The following is an 18,892-nucleotide window of genomic DNA, read 5'->3' as shown; positions in this document are numbered from 1 at the left end:
AGCAGCCTCTGCTGTATACTAAATGGACAAGCATATTTTACTATCTTGCAAAACTGCAGCTGGTATTGTACCTGTCAGGTACAATAGTCCCTGTCAGGGAACTTTACCTTCATAGATTATTAGAAAGTTAGGGAAATTAGAAATTAGGGAGCTTAAAAGAAGTGACATGTAATATCCAGTGAAAACTATAGAATTTCAAAACACATGCTGCATGTGATATTAGCCACAAAACTACACAGTTATGTTGGGCAGACACAAAAGAATATGATCAAATATTTAATACTTTAATAATTTTTTAATACTCTTAATAGTTTTTAAATATCTTTTGACCAATATGACTGCAACAGCAATACTGTTGCTAGGAGGGAGATGAGGAACCTATGGGAAAAATGTTCTTTAAAATTGCTTTTTATTGAACTTGAAAGTCATGATTTACATGATTTAAACCAAGGTAACTTTTTTTGTTTGTAAGTTACATGCTTTAAAAATAATTTCTTGCATTTATTTGTAGAACATTACTGCACAAACTCAAAGCTGAGTTGATCATACATATTCTTTAGTCAGTTGTACATTTTAAATTCTGTTAAGGCCCACCATTTGACTAGCTGCTTCTAGTTTTTGTCTACTGTAAAATGTCAAAGTAGAGGGAAAACTAATTCGTAGGTCATAATTATTTTATCACTATTGCTTCAGTACTTTTTCACCATTTGTTAGGAACTTGTTTGTAAACATGGTGCCCGTGAGCACACATGCAATTAAAATCAAGCTTTGAACCACTGGCACGAAGAGCTGGGGTGATTTTTCTCAGCCAGTTTTTGTATATTACCTACTTAGTGCCCATTAATAGATTTAATCTTTCTTTAGTCATGGTTAATTTTTTTTAATTGTGAGTGTGTATGTGTGTGTGTGTGTGTGTGTGTGTGTGTTTGAATATGGTTAGGTACAGTGGTATATTCATCTATGAACTTTTAGATTGCAGCAAATGAAATGAAACCCATTTTATAAAGAACATGTGTGTATACTTCCATTTGAGATATTTTTTCACAAAGATCTCTGATAAAAAAATGTGTTACTTGAGGATCCACAGAACTATGGCGTTCCTTATACCCTATGTCTCTTAGAAGTAAGTTAAGTAGCATATGATTGTAAATGTTTGAACTGCTGAGAAATCTGTCATTTATTACTGTACGATTTAGTGGAGAGTACAATGCACTTGGAAGAAAAAAAATGTAGATCTGTCCTACAGTATTTGCCGAACTATGGTTTTTTTTTTGTTGTTGTTGTTCTTTTAAACTGTAATTTACTGCAAAACACCTCTTCCAAATCTTGCTGGAGCAACTTTTCATTGATTTTAACAACCTTTGTCTGTGACTCATATTAACAAAACTGGTTTTTTCTTACTCCTGTCATCCTTATTCCTGGCCTAAGAATGTTGTCTTGTGTAGTGGAAATGTGAATTTTATATTCCTGAACTCTTTTTGCTTTATTGCTCTACAGTTCAACAAAAAATGAAATCCTGATTGCATGGGACACAGTGGTAGAAGCTACATTAACTTCCCAGAAACCAGAATCCACGCAGCATGTTCCAATTTGATATCAGGAAGAATTTCTTCACAGAAAGGGTGTCTAGTAATGGGCTGCCCAGGGAGGTGATGGAGTCACCAGATAATCTCAAAGGTCTAGTCCAACCTAATTGATTCTGTGACTCTGTAATAATCTCAGCAATATACATTGCATATAGTTCAGGGTCAATTGTCTTACAGAACAGAATAAAGAGGACAGTTTATTTTTTAGCTGAAGGTATATGCAAGGAAACTCCTATTATTTGCTTGTAAATATGAACTTATAAGTTAATATAGACTATCGTACAATTTCTTCCTTCTCTAAATACCACAATAAATCTTCCAGTGTTCTACATTTCACTTTTTCTGAAGAATCAGTAAAAAAAGCCCTTTATGAAACATAACTTAACGTAAAAGGTTTTCTTGGTTTCCAAAACCAATGTCTGAATATTTCTGACTATAGAAGTATCCACAGTATCCTCCAGATGGAGAAGATTAGGCATTCATATCTCATCTTTTCCTACTGAATCCAACTTTTGGAAAGAAATTTCATTCTTTCACATTCATCCACATGTGGCTTGATACCTATGTAAATCTCTTCTTAATGTACATGTCAAGAAAGAGCTCAACTAATATTATGAGGTATGGGAAATATTTGTTTCAGGCCATTAAAAAATGTAACCCTTTCTTAACTTAAAAATATGTCTGTGTGTGTGTGTATGCATACACCGATATGTGTATATTCTGTGCACAACTTATGACACAGCTGGGGAAATTTGTCCAGTTTTCAATATGAGCAACGTATGGTCTTTATAAATTGTATAAGAAATATATTGAATAAATAAGTGTTGACTTATGTCATATAAACAAATAAAAGAATTTAAATTAAAAAGATAAATCTATGCATGGGATATAAAGCTGAAAATCTTACTATGCATATTGCTATTTTTGTTCTTGTAAGTGTTTCTAGGTCCTTGAATTTCTTTCAGCTATATAAAAACTGAATTTACTCCCAGAGCTCCACTTCTTAACTAGGGTAGTTTAAAAATGAAACAAGGATTGAGTCAGTTAATTAATTTAAATGAGATTACAAATCAGAAACACATTACGTAATGTTAATTTAATTACCATTTTTTATTTATCTAATTAAAATACTCTGAAGGAAAGTTAACTGTTGTAACAATGGCCAGTTGGTTGACTTGGCAGAGGCTGATAAAAGAGGAGGTGAAGCAGGGAGCCTGCTATGACCCATTGGGCTGTGATGCCACAGACCACCTCACTGCCAGCCCACGCAGCACCACTATTGCCTCAACAAGCCCAGGCATAGGGGTGCTCCTCCAGTGGCAGACATGGGGTTTCACCCAGCCATAGGTGAGCTTCTCTGGGGTGGGAGGGCATGGAGGCATTTGGTGAAATGGGTAAGCTGATGGCTTAATAGCTCTTGCTGTGTCCGCAGTCCCAAGCAAATAATTTTAAACTGAAATGAAAACTTCATAGCCAGCCTAACTTCTGCTGGCTATCCCGACCAGGTCCCAGCAGAAGTGCCTCCAGGGTCTGAGCCCTGAAGGCTTTGCCTGCCTGGGCTAAAGCCTAGGTACCAACACCAACACACAGCTTAGCTTTCTGGGATCAGCAGTCAGCTCTGTTCTTTGCTGCCTTTTTCAGGTAGGTGAAGGTTAGACAGCAGCAAGAACCTTAAAGAACCTTAAAGTCACTCTTACAGCTCGTGGTGTGACACATGGGTGCTGATGACGCCTGGCTGCAAAGGTTCACCACATCCAGCCTTTTGGGTAGCTCCTGCTATTGCACTAGTCTCCTGAGTGGTCCCAACCATGCCTTCTGGGTAACTTCTCTAAGCTGCTCATCTACCACAAGTTATATGAATGTGAACCACAATAAAAACATATTGGACTAGCCCTTTGTGTAGTTACCCAGTGCAATAGCAGAGCTGTCTTGGTAATACAGAAGAAGTTCTTGGAGAATAAGGGTAGCAGAACAACATTTTTAAAAGAAGTCACTGATTCAGTCTTGTTGATGTTTCCAGCCTGGGTGTCATGAATGCATATTGCTAGCTAGTATATACTCTTGGAAAAGATGCAAGGGCAAACATGTTTTTCTCATAGTGAAGCCCTACTTGCTTTTTAAGATGCTGCTTCCTCCTTCTGTGAACTGTGCTGCATACCATATCTCTTCAGGGACATATAATCATGGAATCCTTTATGTTGAAAAAGACCTTTAAAATCTTGAAGTCGAACTGTAAACCTAATATTGACAAGTCCATCATTAAACTATGTTCCTAACTGTCACATCTATAGGTCTGTGAAATGCCTCCAAAGAAGGTGACTTCCTGACTTCCCTGGGTGGCTGTTTCCAATTGCTGGCTACCTTTCGGTGAAGAATTTTTTCCTACTGTCAAAACAAAACTGTCCTTAATGCAACTTGAGGCTGTTTCCTCTTGTAATCCCACCTGGTTACAAATCCCTGTAGAGGGCAATAATGTTCAGCCTCCTTTTCTCCAGGCTAAACAATGTCAGATCCCTCAGAACTCCTCACAGGACTTGTGTTCACCAAACGAATTGGTGGTGGTGAACATTTTATCAGAGGACCTCAGAGAGCCAAAATTTTCTGAAGTATTTGAATTAAGTGAATATCACATCTATGAAGATGTGAAAAATAAATCCCCCGTCAAGCTAACACACTTATGAAAACAACAGTGACATTAGCATTTCCATGTTTATAACAGCCTTTCAGTGGATATTACCCACTTTTCAGTAGATAATGCATTAAACCACTTTTAGCTGTCCTATCACAAGAGTTGGTGTGAATAATGCTATTAAAATGGTACAGATGGTCTCTATTGTCAGATAGAGAAAGACTACACAAAGAACAACATTGCTTTTGCAAAATACAATTGTTACAATTGTTTGGGAAGTTTGTCAAACCAATGAGTTTCTTTGTCAAGGTAAAATAGTGTAGGCAGTAAATGGAAGTTATGTAGTAAAATTAGAGTAATAATAAGTCAAAGTGATGACTTAAAGTACAGGGATGAAATTATTTATCTCTTTGTTTTATGGATTTTTACGGCTCATGTTATTTGCTTTGGAGAAGAGGAAGATGTCTTACTTCTCTTTGCTATGGGTGTTCTGAGAGTCTTTGAGAGATCAAGAATTGATTAGATGGACTGAGATGGAAGACATCCCAAAGTCTATGACACTATGGTTACCTGTGATCTTGTGATTTTCAGGGGTAAAACCATTTGCATCAAGTGATATCAGATGGCAAAGTAATCCTGACAGTCTGGAAGGTAGTTCTGATTCTTATTCATGATAGTGATTCTGTCAGCAGTCAAGTGCTGCGTATGAATGTGAAAGTTTGAGCAACGTCATACATGGTCTGATGATGGCCACATTTCTATGGTCCCTTATCCCTCATACCAAAATCAGAGACTATCAAAGAGCAAGATGTATTTACCTGTTGGTGAATGATTAAATTAGTGTCTATCAGCTGAGATCAGCTGAGGCTGATTAAAGGCTGTCCTCATAGCCTGTGGCAAATAGAAATGTGTTCACTGAAACCACTGAAAAAGTTCATTTGCCTGTGGGCAATCTACTTATTTCCCTAAGATATGGCTTTAGAAAATATTTTTAGATTTTAGCAGATTCTGCTTCTACTTATTTTCAATGCCTTTGATATTATGCTCTAACAGAGAGCCTTAAAACCAAAATTTCTTGTACAAGATGGGGCATCAGGAAGGTATAACAGCTTACTTTTTAAAGAGAGTATCATATCAGCTGAAAAGTGAAAGGTTACTGAGGTGTGCAGTACTAAAAATCCTTCAGGAAGCTGGTGAATGGCAATGTGACTTGTTTGGCTTTGCTGGCATGGGTGTCCTTCCTGCTTGTCAAAGACCATGTGGTTCAAAGGGAGAAAGCCTCTCATCCTTTGCTATATGGTTTTTATAGACACAGCTTTTTAAATTTTCCTCTCCCTTATGAAGCCAAGATATTTCCTAGTGTACCATGGAGAAAATGGAAGCTTATTTTTTCATTTGAAACAGGCCTCAGCTCTCTGTCTTAAATCTGGCTGCACTAAGAGTTACCTGCACTCACAGATGCTCATTGTGATCAACCCCTGGAAATGAAAACATAGGAAAAAAATTAGGTATTAAATATATGTCAGCATCTTGTCTCATCCTGTCATACAATCTCGTAGAAGCAAGAGTAATTTGATATAGAGTTTGAATATTTGGAGAAAGCCATGCTAAATCACGATAAGTTATACATATAGTGCATCAGGGTTACATGATCTGTTAAAAGTAAAGTCTGGCTTGAACCTGTTTCATATAAATTGTTAATCCATTGGGCAATAACTTATCAAAAATAAGTTTTATGAGTCAGCATCAAAAAGAGCAGAGTGGAAGATGTGCTACTGTAGCTGTGAGGTGCACATGAAATCCATTTTTGGGAAATGGTGTGTGTAGACCTTTTGCTCCTATCAACCACTACAACAATAGCAAAAATAAAACTAAGGGAACTTACAGTTGGGAGCTACCTAAATGGAAATTATGTAAAGTTCAGTTTCATTGTGTAACATTTGATTTGTTCCTTGTTGTGTATCTTTTCATCCAGCTTCTAGCTTTGGAAATTGCTTGGGAGTTATTTGCTAGGACAGTTGAATGCAAATCCAGCTAGACAGACAATGAATTTGTTTTATATCTTTCTCCATCTCCCTTTCCTGGAAGAAAGGGCTCATGTTGTTAATTAGCGGTCTTGTACAGACAACAAAGAAAGATTTAAAGTGTATTAGCAAGTGTTTTAGTTTCGTAGCTTCTATGGCTTCCCAAAAATGCCTCTTACTCCCTCTTTTAGAAGAGCATTGCTCCAATGTATCTGTTCATTCAGTGTTCTGTTTATATGAAGTTATTAATATAATTCAATCCTATAATGACCATGATTCTTTTGTACTTTGCAAAGCTATTTGCATCCAATCAAAACAGAAGAGTACTTAGTAATTACTGACATTGGTAAGAGAATTGAATCATCATAGGCCATCTCAAGTCTGTCTTTCATCTTGAGGATCAGATGGCTCTCTGCTTTAACTGCAGTTCCATAGCCTGATGCTCTCATACAGAATAAAAGACCTTGATTTTTCAACTGCATTTAGTGAAGGCTTAGATAAGTTTCTTCCCATATTCTTCTTCAGTAATCCCTTGCTTTCTCAAAATCGCTTTGAGATCTCAAAAAACACAGATTGAGAATCAGTACATAAAAGCCATGATAACTGAGTAGTTACCTAAACCCAAAGCTAAGTCTGACTGGAAAATTATAATAGCCAACTGCTTATACCTATAATTAGAAAATTATTTGCTAAATTTCTTACTATAATAACAATTATTCAAACTGCCATTAATCTTTAAATCCTGAATCCAGAAACTAGAAGTAAAGGTAAATTGCTATGCAAGATTGGAAAAATTACTTCACTTTGTGCTTCTTTTGAGTGAATTTTAACAGAAGAAAACTTCAAAAGTTATTTTCTGGTAGGTCTCATTAATTCTGTTTCAAATCTCTGTGATCCTGAAGCTATGTTGTTCAAGCTTTATTGGGTTTATCTACTACCAAATTGTCAGTTCATTTAGCCCCACATCTGCAATAGTTTTACACTCTGACCATTGCTGTGTAAAATTAATCCTCTCTTATAATTTGAATTTAAATAGTGGTATGTGTGGTTTGCAGACACAACGAATATCTATTAGAGGAATATCTAATTCACACAGGAAAAAGGATGATTCTCCACAAATTGGTCCATATGTGGAGAAATATTAGACTCTTAGCATTTCTTGTAGCTGATTAGGTTTTCAAATTAACTTGATTTAATTATTTTAAGGGAAGTATCATATAATGCAAAGAAGCAGACGTACTGAATGGATGTATATTGTGCTGCACATTAGGGACTTAGGGACTTTACTCTTAGGGACTTCTAAGAGTACTCAGGTGCCAAACCATGGTAAGGGCAGAATCCAGCTCACAGTCCTGCCCTTCATGTTTCCTGCCCAAGGCTGAAGAAGATAGATGAAATTTCATGGGAAATTCCTGTTCATTGTGCATGTTATTGTGTACAATAATGATTTAATCCAATATTGGGAAAGTTAGTTGTGTTTTTTAACACCTTTGGAACTGAGTTTCACATGTGCCTTAGAATTCCAGTAGTCAAGTAGCTAGCCAGATGTGTATATTTTGAGATGCCTGCCATTCAGATCAACTTAGTTGAACCTGAGCTCTGAAAAGTATTTCCATCTCAGTTAAAATCTTCTATAGAATCAATCTTGTGTTACCTTAAAGTGTTTGACCGACAAATGAGTCAAGCAATGTTTATGAAGCTGCAGAATGAGTGGCAACCAAATTCAATGAACTTCTTGTAGCAGGTAGAGGAAATCTCTCAATCTATGATGAGGACTACATCAGCTATAAGAACAAGTAATAGTAATTGAAGGAAAAATATTTGTTGATATAAACTTTTTTTCTTTTCTATATTTTTAATTCTTTAATTTGGGCATTGTAAGCAGCAATGCATTCAACAGCTCTACATCCATCTGGAATTCATTTGGTGGTAGCGGTTTCTATGGTGCTATGATAAAATCTTTTGGTGGTCTTATGCTATTAATAACACTACTACATTTGAGAAAATTGGTATTTTTATTCAGACTCTAAAACAGCTCCAAAACATCCTGTATGTGGGAAAAAATGGTGATACTTCATTTATTCCTCTCTGCATTATTTTTTTTTTATATATCTTTGTTAATTTCTATCATTGGAGCAGGGTTTTGTTGTATTATTGATGTGGGAATACAGCGAAAAGTAGGTGTTTTTAAAATAAACTGTTTTTATTAATAAAGATATAATTTATTATTTAGTGTATTAACATAAAATTACATTATTCTTTTGATTCAGTAGGTGCATGTATGGTGCATGTAGGTGCATGTAGGTGCAAAAGAAAACAGTTTGAAGTCTACACTGAGTTTTGTTAGTTTTTATGTTACATAAATTTAATTTCGCAACAGAAATTCTCACAGACTAAGAACACAAAGACCATATTGTATTTAAACAGACCGTCATAGCCTCATTGCAGTCATGAGTCTGTGGAAGCAATGTAAGCCTTTGTGCTTTAAGGAAAAGCTCAAGGAACAGGCCTCATCACTGCAAGCACCACTAGTTGCCTGATCCAGTGTGTCTTTCTGGTCATTGCCTGAGAAGAGGTTACCTTTGCTTTACTCATTACGCAATATTATATTTGGGGGATGGAGGGAAAAGGAATGAAAAGGTACCCTTGTAAATGTGTTTGCAACTTCAGAATTTAACTGAAAGACTCTCTTGTTATTATTTAGTGATCTACATGTTCTTCTTATTAAGATCATTGCATCTTTCACAATGTTTCTGCATAAAATAGGCTGCAGGGAGAGTGTTTGTTCAATAATGCTTCATATAGAACATCAAGGAAATGACTTTTAAAGAATTAGTTTAGTAGTTAGTAGAGGGCATTAAAAGATTGTGAGATACTTGCAAAACAAATTATTAAAACTTTTCTTTAATTTCTTTATAGATTCTGGACAACCAGGAAGTCCAAGCCACAATGATCCTGCCAAGAATCCACCAGGTAAATATAAGTTCCAGAATATATGCATCTAACATTATTTGAGAACAATGATACTGCTGATAATAGCTAAAGAGAGTTTAATTGCTCTTGCACTGGTAAGTATAATCAGGATAAATTGTGATGCTTTAGTTCCTCTAAACTAGCAGTGCCTTAATTACTGTTTTATCAACATCAATTTTATCTAAGGAGTGTTTCTTTTATCTCACTGTTTTTAGAATTTTCTAAGTGGGGATGGGTAAGGAAGTGGGAGTAAGGAAACAAGATCCCAAATAACTTTATTTTTATTAAAGTCTTCCAATGCTACCAGTTTTCTTTAATCTCAGGCAAAAGAAAATTTACCCATGTTTAAACTCTGTGACAGCTACCAGCTTTTTTACTTTTCATTTTTACTTTATAAATTAAAAATGTGTTAATTTGAAATAATTTTTTTGCATCAGCTCAGAGCAGTCTTTGAACATGTTAATGCATCATGGCTAGTGACACTTGATTTTCCTTTGAGAGGGATGTTAGTGTAAATGTTCCTTTCAAGGATTCTTTTATAATAAAAACACAAGAGAAAATCAAACCCAAGATTTGCCATTCCAGTCTGTTTAGACAAAAGGTTTATTGAATTTTCATGAGACTATCCTTCTAATCAATTGGGCTGTACTAGTCAATCTTGTAAACCTTTGCCATGTTACGAATTTTATCAGACTAAGACAAACAGTTGTGACAGACACACTATCACTTTGTAATGACCAAGGAGTGACACTACCCACTATCATAACATCATATCTTCTCATTTGAGCTCTCAGAAAATGTGTGTATCTGAAACAAGCTGGAACTTTGATCTTCTAATTCAGAAACTATCTATATTCTGACCAGGACATAATTTTGTGTTGCTGGGCTGTTAACATATACATGGATATTTTCTAGATCTGTTACAGCATTAGGATAAACAGTCTGCGTTGTGGTTGTACAGTTTTGTAGTAGGCATATCATCAAAGTATTCTCTGTTTGTGAAATATGTCATGTCTATTGTGTGTGAATATCCAAAAGTGGGAGAACCATCAAAGATTTTTATACAAAAAGTCATATTCCTGTAATATAAACCCCAGATACATATGCTTGGAGATAGCAGATGTATTTTACAGGTAAGAGGGCAGACAAGTCAAATAACATAATTCTAAATTCTAATGCAATTGCTTTTTTTTTTTTTCCTTTAAGGGATTTTGCAGGCTTATTATCAGTTTCGATTGGAGACTTTAATGCTGTTTCTTTCCAAACTGTGTGGAATTTTGAGAGTGAAATTTTATTTTTCTATTAAATACATGCCTAAATTATGTAGAATAGCAAATTAGCATTTGCTCCCAAAGGAGCAAATTTTCTCATAAATAAATATGAAAAACTTCCCTAAGGATAATTACTGTTTTTGAAATTTAGACCATTTAACCGTAGAAAATTTATTTGCTTTTAGAACATCCCTGTAAGTGGAAGAAAAGCCAAATTCATTACCTTACCCCTTGTAATTTTGAAGGATTTTTTTTGTAGCTTCTGGGTTTGGGAAGCTGAAGGCAGGGTCAACTCTCTTCCAACATGTTTTAAAATTCTGCTTTTGAAGTACCATTTAGCATTAGGAGAAGAAAGGTAGCAGTATGTATTTTACTGTTGAGGATCACACCCTGTAGTGAGTCCAGTCTTAAGTACAGTAAGGAGTAATCTTGCTGCCAGTAACAGAGCCTTGGGGGAAGGCAGCAGACAAGCTGCATAGGCTTTCTTGTGGTCAGACTTGTAGGTCAAGATATAATGTTTGACAAACTCCACTGTTTCAGAAGGTGAAGTGACATAGAAAACATAAATCTGAAACATCTTGAAACTTTCTGCTTTAAATATGAGCATTACACTTTCTCGTGATTTGGAGTCACTGAAGCCAGTATTATCCCTTTGTCTGCTGCCAAGCTGGGACAGAAAATAGAAGCTGTGCCTTGGTTCCCTTAAAAGCCTTCATTTAAACAGAGACAGAAGGATAATTGAATGCCATCTCTTGGAGGATGACCTTCTAGCTTTGTTCAGCTTCCCTGTGTAATACTGATTTGGAGTTAAGCTGGCAAGGTCAAAGTGCTGTGGTTTGTGGGACAGCAGAGTACAGGACTTCTGGAGCTGTGCAGGAGAATGAGAAGGAATTGCATGCCATTCAGCTTCTCTGGAAAAAGCACTACTGTCCTATTCTTTCTTACTAAACTTACAATTCTTCTTATTAGAGCCAGACAGTTACTTCTGTCAGCAGCCTGGGGGATATCCACTCTGAGTTCCAGGTCAGGAGTATGTGGACTGGTAGTGCCAGGGAGGGTTGTTCTGCTGTCATGTTTTGTTCTAGCGCCTGTATGTCAAGGAGCCAGGATGTTGGCAAGAGATGTTGCTGTTAGATTTTGGATGCCACCACTTTCACAAAGATACTGCCAAAGAAGAGGATGCTGGAAACTGAGTGGTAGTTGGCAAGCTGTTGGTGTTAAGAGTGTTTTTTTTCTAGGTTTGGCGAGACTGTTGCATTCTTCAGGGTGTCTGGTAATTTGCTGTCCTAACAACAAGTTGGAGAGAGGGTAGAATCACTTGCCAAGCAAAAGAATATGAAGAGCATTTGCTGGAATTCTTTACAATATGTTCCTAAAATACATTGAATATTTTGATAGCCTAATGCAGTGATAAGACCTGTGATATAGGTTGTTGTGAAAGTGGTATGTAGCTTTCGTAGCTACATCGGGGTATCCACCTCTAAGTTTTATTTTTCAATAACTTTGAATTATATATTTTATAAAAAATATTTCTAAATATATATTTGTATTAGCATATTGTTATAAAGGTTGAATCTTGTTTTTCAGAGGGCTGGGTTGTAAATTTTGCTTCCCTACAAGTACTATTAAATAAGTTCCAGAGAGACAGATGAGCATAATTGAACGGAGAGAGGAGAAAAATCTGAACACTACTATTGTCTGCATCAGCCTTCAAATTCCTGATATTTAAGTTTGTTCTGTGCTAGCACAGTCCTAACTATTAAAAGTTTACATTATTTAAAAGACAGACTGGACGTGACAAAGGCCCCGGTGAGGGTGTCTGAACAGATAGAGACTCACCTGATTAGAAGTTTGAAAATACCCATATTTTTGCAGACAAAAACCAAACATCAGCAAGCCACCAAAACCCAAATGCAACTGAAGTAGTTTAGGTGTGTCTTGCTTCTTTGTGCTCATAATGTTCTGAGGTACAGCTGAAGCAGTCTGTCAAAGGTAACCTAGTGTGGCAGTTTCAGTCTAATGCTGCATTATTATTTGCTCTCTGCAAGTTCCATAGGTCTTTTATACAGTTTAAGAAAATCTAAAAAAAGAAGTCTTCACAAGTGCATCTGGAAATATATGCAGTTGTGTGGCAGGATATGTACTGAAGACAGAAGATGTCATCTTTCAGTAAATTAATCTCTTAAGCATAAGAAAATTATGAGGATGAGAAAAAAGAGAAAAATATCTACAACTGTAATTAAGCTAATGATATTGACCCCAACCATAACAATATGGTCTTCAAAGATACAGTTCTCACTAGCCAGTTCTTCTAGGTGAGAATTTTCTGGATTTTGCTTTGCTTTGTTATTCTTTCCCTTTCTGCCTGCTGCCCACAACAACTTGATATTAATAAGGCTTCTTGCTATTTGCCATTGGTTTAAGGTTGCTGCTTGGCAGATTTCATTTATACATCAGCGTTAACACAACTGTGTCCACTTGTACCTGTGTTGCTCAAATCTTTGAAGACAGACTTTTTAAGCAACTAAAACAGGGGTAAGAAATAGTAATATTGATAAACACTGTCTGGATAGGGCAGTGAGGAGATTAAATTTGCTGTAAGCTTGCAACCAGTCTCTCTTTTAATGAATGCCTTCTAGATGTTGGAGCCATTTTTGTCCAGCAATGGGGAATACAAAAGATAGCTTTTCAGAAAGTGCAAAGGTAACCCAGCTATCCTGACACAGATAGGTATGAACCTCTTTGGTGGGGGAAGTTGAGTGAATTCATATTTTTGCTTTTATCCAAGAAGATGAATTCAGAGGTTACTAGAGCTATATTTCCTAGCAAGTGGCAAACACTAGATTTTTTTATTTGTTTGGATTTTTTTTTTTCTTGATGGAATTTGTTTCATTTTAGCTCAGGTTTGAGCTTGTTTGCTAATAAATATTAAATTATTTATATGGGGTAACACTTCTGGATGAGGAGCTAGACAAACTTATCTGCCTGTTTGCCTTTCATTACACCCCATTTTTTTCCTTCTTTCCTTCACAATAACTCAGGATATGTTGTCAGGGAATTTGTCTAGAGATGAAATTCTTAATCTGAATGAGGCATAGGTAGTTGAAACCCCAGTCCCAGCCTCATTGTCCTGGAATAATTTTTACTCTTCTCTTTTCCCAAGAAATTTTATTTTAGGAACCACTTCCAAATAAGACCTGAGTGAAATCATGAAGTTTGTTTTGTTTTGTTTTCAATTAAAGAAGGGGTTACCAAAAAGCGTGCAAGGAGCCTCACCTATCTCTCAATATGCAAATCCCTCTTCCAGCCATAGAGCCCCAAAGTTTTTCCTTGCACTTTCATATGGCCTAGCAGCCATTGGGAGAATAATTTTTTTTAATCAAGCCCTTAGAAGTGTGTAATAAATTTGCCTATATATTTCTGTTTCAGATAGAAGTATTTCTGGTTTAAGTTTTAGAATGTATAGTTTCAGAAACAACCTCTGAAGAGAAATGTGGTCTCAACCTTTGCACCCTCTTGGAAAGGCAAGTGACAAATGTCTTTGAGTTTTGAATGTCTCAGACCACAGATGGTTTCATTACTTTACTCTATTGCAAGCTACCCTCTTGTGGGTGGAGAATTAGCCCCCTAATTAATTGGAATAGAAGAGATATTCCCTGGCCTCATCACTGTAAGCAGCTTTTCTTGTGGAAGCAATGATGTCATAGTAGCAGTATAGGGAATTCAAACAGAATTGTATTTAAATAAACAAATATTCACCTCTTTTTCAGCATGGGAGTAGATATCCTGAAATGCTTGCTGTTTCTCATATGCTTGTAGCTGTGTCTTCTCAGATAGTAATCTTCAAATAAAACAGGTTTGGGTTTGGTCAGATCTTGATTTTCTATGAAGTTCTCCCTTTTCCAAATGCTCTATGAACTAGTAATGTCAGAGGTTGAGAGATGATTCTTTACTTCCCAGCAGGGAGCTGGAAAGGGTCGGGTGGGACATTCTGGGGTCAGTGCCCAGCTGTACTACCTTGGCACTCATAGACCTGTACAGGTAATACAGCCCTGCTTTCCAAAAGAGAGAGTTTTTGACCTTTTGGTTTGGAATTGGGTGTGGGTAATTGCAACTGTCTGCTGGTTTAGGATTACTTTAACATTCTTGTTTGCATTGGCTGTCCTTTTTTATGAAACTGCTGTGTGAATAAATGATGCTGTGATCAATTCTCATGCTGATTCAGATGCTGTTGTGTTCAATGGTGGATGTGATGGTTTTACTTGAAAGCATACCGAGAGAAATAATTTACTAAAAACTCCTATGTTATCAGTTGGAATTCCAGAAACCTGCTTTGGCATCAGAAAATTCCCTTTTTGTATCTACTAGCCCTATAGCTGTTAGAAAGCAGTCCCCTCAACTTTTTCTTAAATCTTGGCTGTAGTTTTGGTACACCCTGAGATCCTCTGGAACCGAAAGCAATATCCGTATGTGTTACTTATCCTTTCTGTTACTTGCTAGGTTTCAGGGCAACTCACTTCTTCAATTCTAGTAATGGATTTCAGAATCTATTAAGCCCACTTCTTCAAATTAAAACACACAGATTACTATTGTTTTGGCTATAATTTTGAGGATGTCAAAAATCTCATTTGTTTCTGAAAATGGCACATTTGGCTTTTTAGTTCCTATTCATGCTATAAGTTCAATGGAGTCAGGGAATGATTTTGCAAGTTTGCTTCCTGTCCCAGTTACAACATTATTGCAACTCTGAGGAAAAAAGAATGCAAACCAAACTGTGGGTATCCTACATTACTGCAGAATGTTGTGTGATAGCAAAAATAGACTAATTCTCTAGGCAGACCTTCAACTGTTTCAATGATATCATTACTGAAATCTTCTTTGTCACTATTTGGCAAATATTATCCACCCATATTGGTCTTTAAGATATTCTGTTTCTGGTACTATTTTTTAGATTCTGGTTTCAATGCATGCAGTAACAAGAAAACAAACTGTATGTCTGCTGACTGTATTTTGACTTATGAACAGCGTGAGACTAATTTTTCATTACCACTTCTGACTGTAGATAGAATCTGTACAAAGCGGTAGCTAGCAGCATCCAGAACATTACCCTGCATAACTTAAAGTTTATGTACAGCTGTATCTTATAAACCAGGCTTATGTTTTCAGCCTTTCATGGTAGCTCCTGATATTGTATGTATTTTTCTTATTGCTAGTAGTCTATTTGCTGTTCTATAATTCCTCTTTTTAAAGATCCAGTAGTAAAAGTATATTAATACAAATTGTTTCCAGCACTGGTTGGGTCCTCACCCTTCTTTTATAAGTTGCTCAAAACCAAGGCAGTATCAATGTGAAAACTATATTTATATTTGTGCCAGGAAACAGTGTTATGGTTAGGTGCTAGCCAATATGCAGCAGAACAAAAACAGGCATTCTGTTCATAAAAATACAATTAAATCAGAAGACATAAAAAGATTGGTTAAAAATTTTCAAAGCTAAACGTCATTTTTAAGCTTTTAAGTAATGTGAGAACAAGCTAGTTAGAGTAATTGTTTCAGGAAACTGAAATTTTTCAGTCAGTTGAAATTTATTTCCTCCCCCGTCCTAAGCCTTTAACTTTTTGCATGGCTAGAACAGTGAAAAGCTATGCTTGTATCTCGTCTCTTCAAGGTGTAGTACAAGGCACAGTGCAGAAATAGAGTGGGAGAGGTGCAAGGACTAGAGCAGTAACTTCTACAGCAATTGGAGGCATTGCTGAAGGTTTCTTCCTTTACTGACTGTGTATGGGAGCTTGATCAGAACTGCTGCTTGGCTTAACCTGTTCATTCATTGTTGATGCCACTGACCTGGTTACTGTGGAATTAAATGGAAACGGTATTTTTCATCAGTGAGTTTTCTTTAAAAAAGGTAAGGAGAGAGAGATTTTATAGTCTCCATGTACAAAAACTAGGAGAAAAATGTAAAAAATCCACTCTTATATATGGGTTTTGGATGTTACTGACTTTTTATACAAGATCTCGCTACAGAAGTTTTGTCAGACATTCTCCTTTTGTAGAGATCAGATTTTTAAGAATAATGACAGTTATTAATATGCATTTCAGAGTGCCATCTCTCAGGGAGGATGAATTTTATTAAATAAAAATACCCAATGCTTTTGTTATGTTTGAATGATAAAGACAGCAAAGTGTTACAATGACCACCATCGAAAGATACAGTAAATTGTGAGGAATACAATAGACATATCAAATGCATTAATGTCCGTACTGAATAGATCAGAAACACACACTAATTTAAGCTTCTTTAACATATTAACATAAATCAAATGGCAATAAAAAAAAAAGTATGTTTTTTTATATGTATACTGTATATACATATGTATGTAGTATGAAGTATGAAGTATACTGTATGAAGTATCTTAATATATTCTACACATATTTTTCTTGCATGAAATGTAATAATGTGAATATAAATGTTAAGTCTTATTCAGTGGTGTGATCAGCTTCATTAGGTAAAAGGCAGTATCTCACAACATATACAGAAAATGTCCTATACTGCTTACCTTCTGCATACAGTTTTGCTGTTTAACCTCTGTCTTAACGTAGACTGTATATTTCCACAACAAATTACAGCATTATAATGGCACAGAATATTTTCCTCTTGTACAGCTGGGAGCCAAGTAACAGTTGTGTAACATGCTCACCACAGATCATCTTCATAACTAGGTGAAACTTTTGAAGTTCACTGGTATTGGACTCTAACATGCACCCAGAGTCAGCATTGGAGTCCACCTTCCCTGTTAGAACATAAAGCTCAGGATGAAGTTGCTCAGTGCTATGACACTGATTGCTTATTTTTGAATTAATTCTTTGATAATAATTTGTCACACTACATAGAGAAAAAATAGCTGCAGTTTCCTTTCTTTCCTTATGCCTACCAAAGAATGTGCATATGTCTGTGGGTGTCATTATTTTTGGCCATTCCAAGACAGGATGAAACCTGGATGAGTCCCATCAGTCAACAATGCATTTTTTTGTGAGGGGATGAGAGATGGTGGTAGCACTAGATTGGCAAAATACTTTTCCTGTTCCCATTTCATTATCACAAGGAGAGAAACATTCTATTGTTCTTTATATTATGTATGTATTCTCAATATTGTCAGTGAGAAAAATTAATAATCCATGAAAGTAGACTGAAGGTTAAACATATATGTCTGAGTATGTATGCATGAACACATGTACACATCTGCATTCTAACATATAAAATTAAACATAGGCTTTTTCTTCTTTTAGTATGAACCTTGGGTCTTGTTCTCACTATAATGATAGCTTGATTAATTTACAGTTGGCTAAAGCTTCACTCAAGTTAGTCTGCCTTGAATGAGAGACTGCTTTGTCATTCAAAGTAGTTGTGCTCAGATAAACAGCAGAGAAGTCCAGTCATGTCTCATTACCAGCTACAGAGCTGGCTGCATGGCTGTACGCTGGCTTTATGCCACACTTCACTTATGAGCCAACTAAAATCAAGAAACCATTTTCTCTTTGGAAATCTCCCTTCCATGCAGCAATTTTAGATTTTTTCCTGCTGGAGGAAATAAGCAGAAAAGGGAAAGCTTGCCATTGCTTGAGGAATTAGTAGCATTCATCCAGCTTGCCTGATCTTAGATTAAAAACCAATAACTGACTAGGAAAGGAAAAGCAAAAATTTACTGTTTTATGTTTTTGTTACATCAGTACACCAAGTTCTGTCAAATAAAGAAGTAAATGTTTCAGAAACTATGTTATGTTTTCATCCACACAAAAAATATGGAGAAACAGTGCAAGAGAATGCAGAAAATTAAAGAGAAAATCTTTCATTTCTTAGACACTGCAGATGAGCTGTCAATATCCAGGTGAAGGGTCGTAAGAAAGGAAAGAGTCATGGATATGGAGAAAATCTGTTTAAAATGAGAGACAGAGAAATATGAAAGGAAGTGAATTAAAAAGGAAGGGAGACCTGAAGAGCTACTAGTGGGAATATAGACGTGCAGGAATAGTGTGTGAAGTGATGTTGACTGTGAGATGAGAAGATGACTGCACTGGCAGAACACTGTTCAGGATGATTCCACAGGCCTGCAGTGCTCTGTACACCTGTGGTGCTTGGTCATGGGGTGGTTCTCAGCTGGGAAAGACTGACATTTTCCTATAGGTCTGACAGCGTAACGGAGATATTTAGGAATGTGCTTGGTCAGATGGGTTCCTATTCTTTCAGTTTATGCTCTCTGGTGCACTGTTTATACCTGCACTGGTAAACAATACCAGGGGCACTGGATGAGGCAGCTCCATGGGACTAATAAGCAGGGAAAACCACTCTTTTTGCCTCTGACCTCTTTTTGACCCTAGAAAGTGAGTAGAGGTGTCTCCAGATATATGAAGG

At 36.3% G+C, this 18,892-nt stretch overlaps 1 protein-coding gene across 15 annotated transcripts in view; it reads left to right on the top strand.

The window, feature by feature from the left end:
* NFIB (nuclear factor I B) overlaps nucleotides 1-18,892 on the top strand; it is a 170,001-nt gene that overhangs the window by 89,049 nt on the left and 62,060 nt on the right. For all 15 annotated transcript variants that reach the window (XM_030258968.4, XM_030258955.4, XM_030258954.4 and 12 more), the window contains exon 3: nucleotides 9,159-9,212. In XM_030258968.4, the coding sequence (XP_030114828.1) occupies nucleotides 9,159-9,212 (54 nt within the window). The remainder of the gene's footprint in view (nucleotides 1-9,158; nucleotides 9,213-18,892) is intronic.

Source organism: Taeniopygia guttata, chromosome Z (genome assembly GCF_048771995.1).
Source record: "Taeniopygia guttata chromosome Z, bTaeGut7.mat, whole genome shotgun sequence".
Classification (NCBI taxonomy): Eukaryota; Metazoa; Chordata; class Aves; order Passeriformes; family Estrildidae; genus Taeniopygia; species Taeniopygia guttata.
This window is presented reverse-complemented; position numbering and strand designations above follow the sequence as displayed.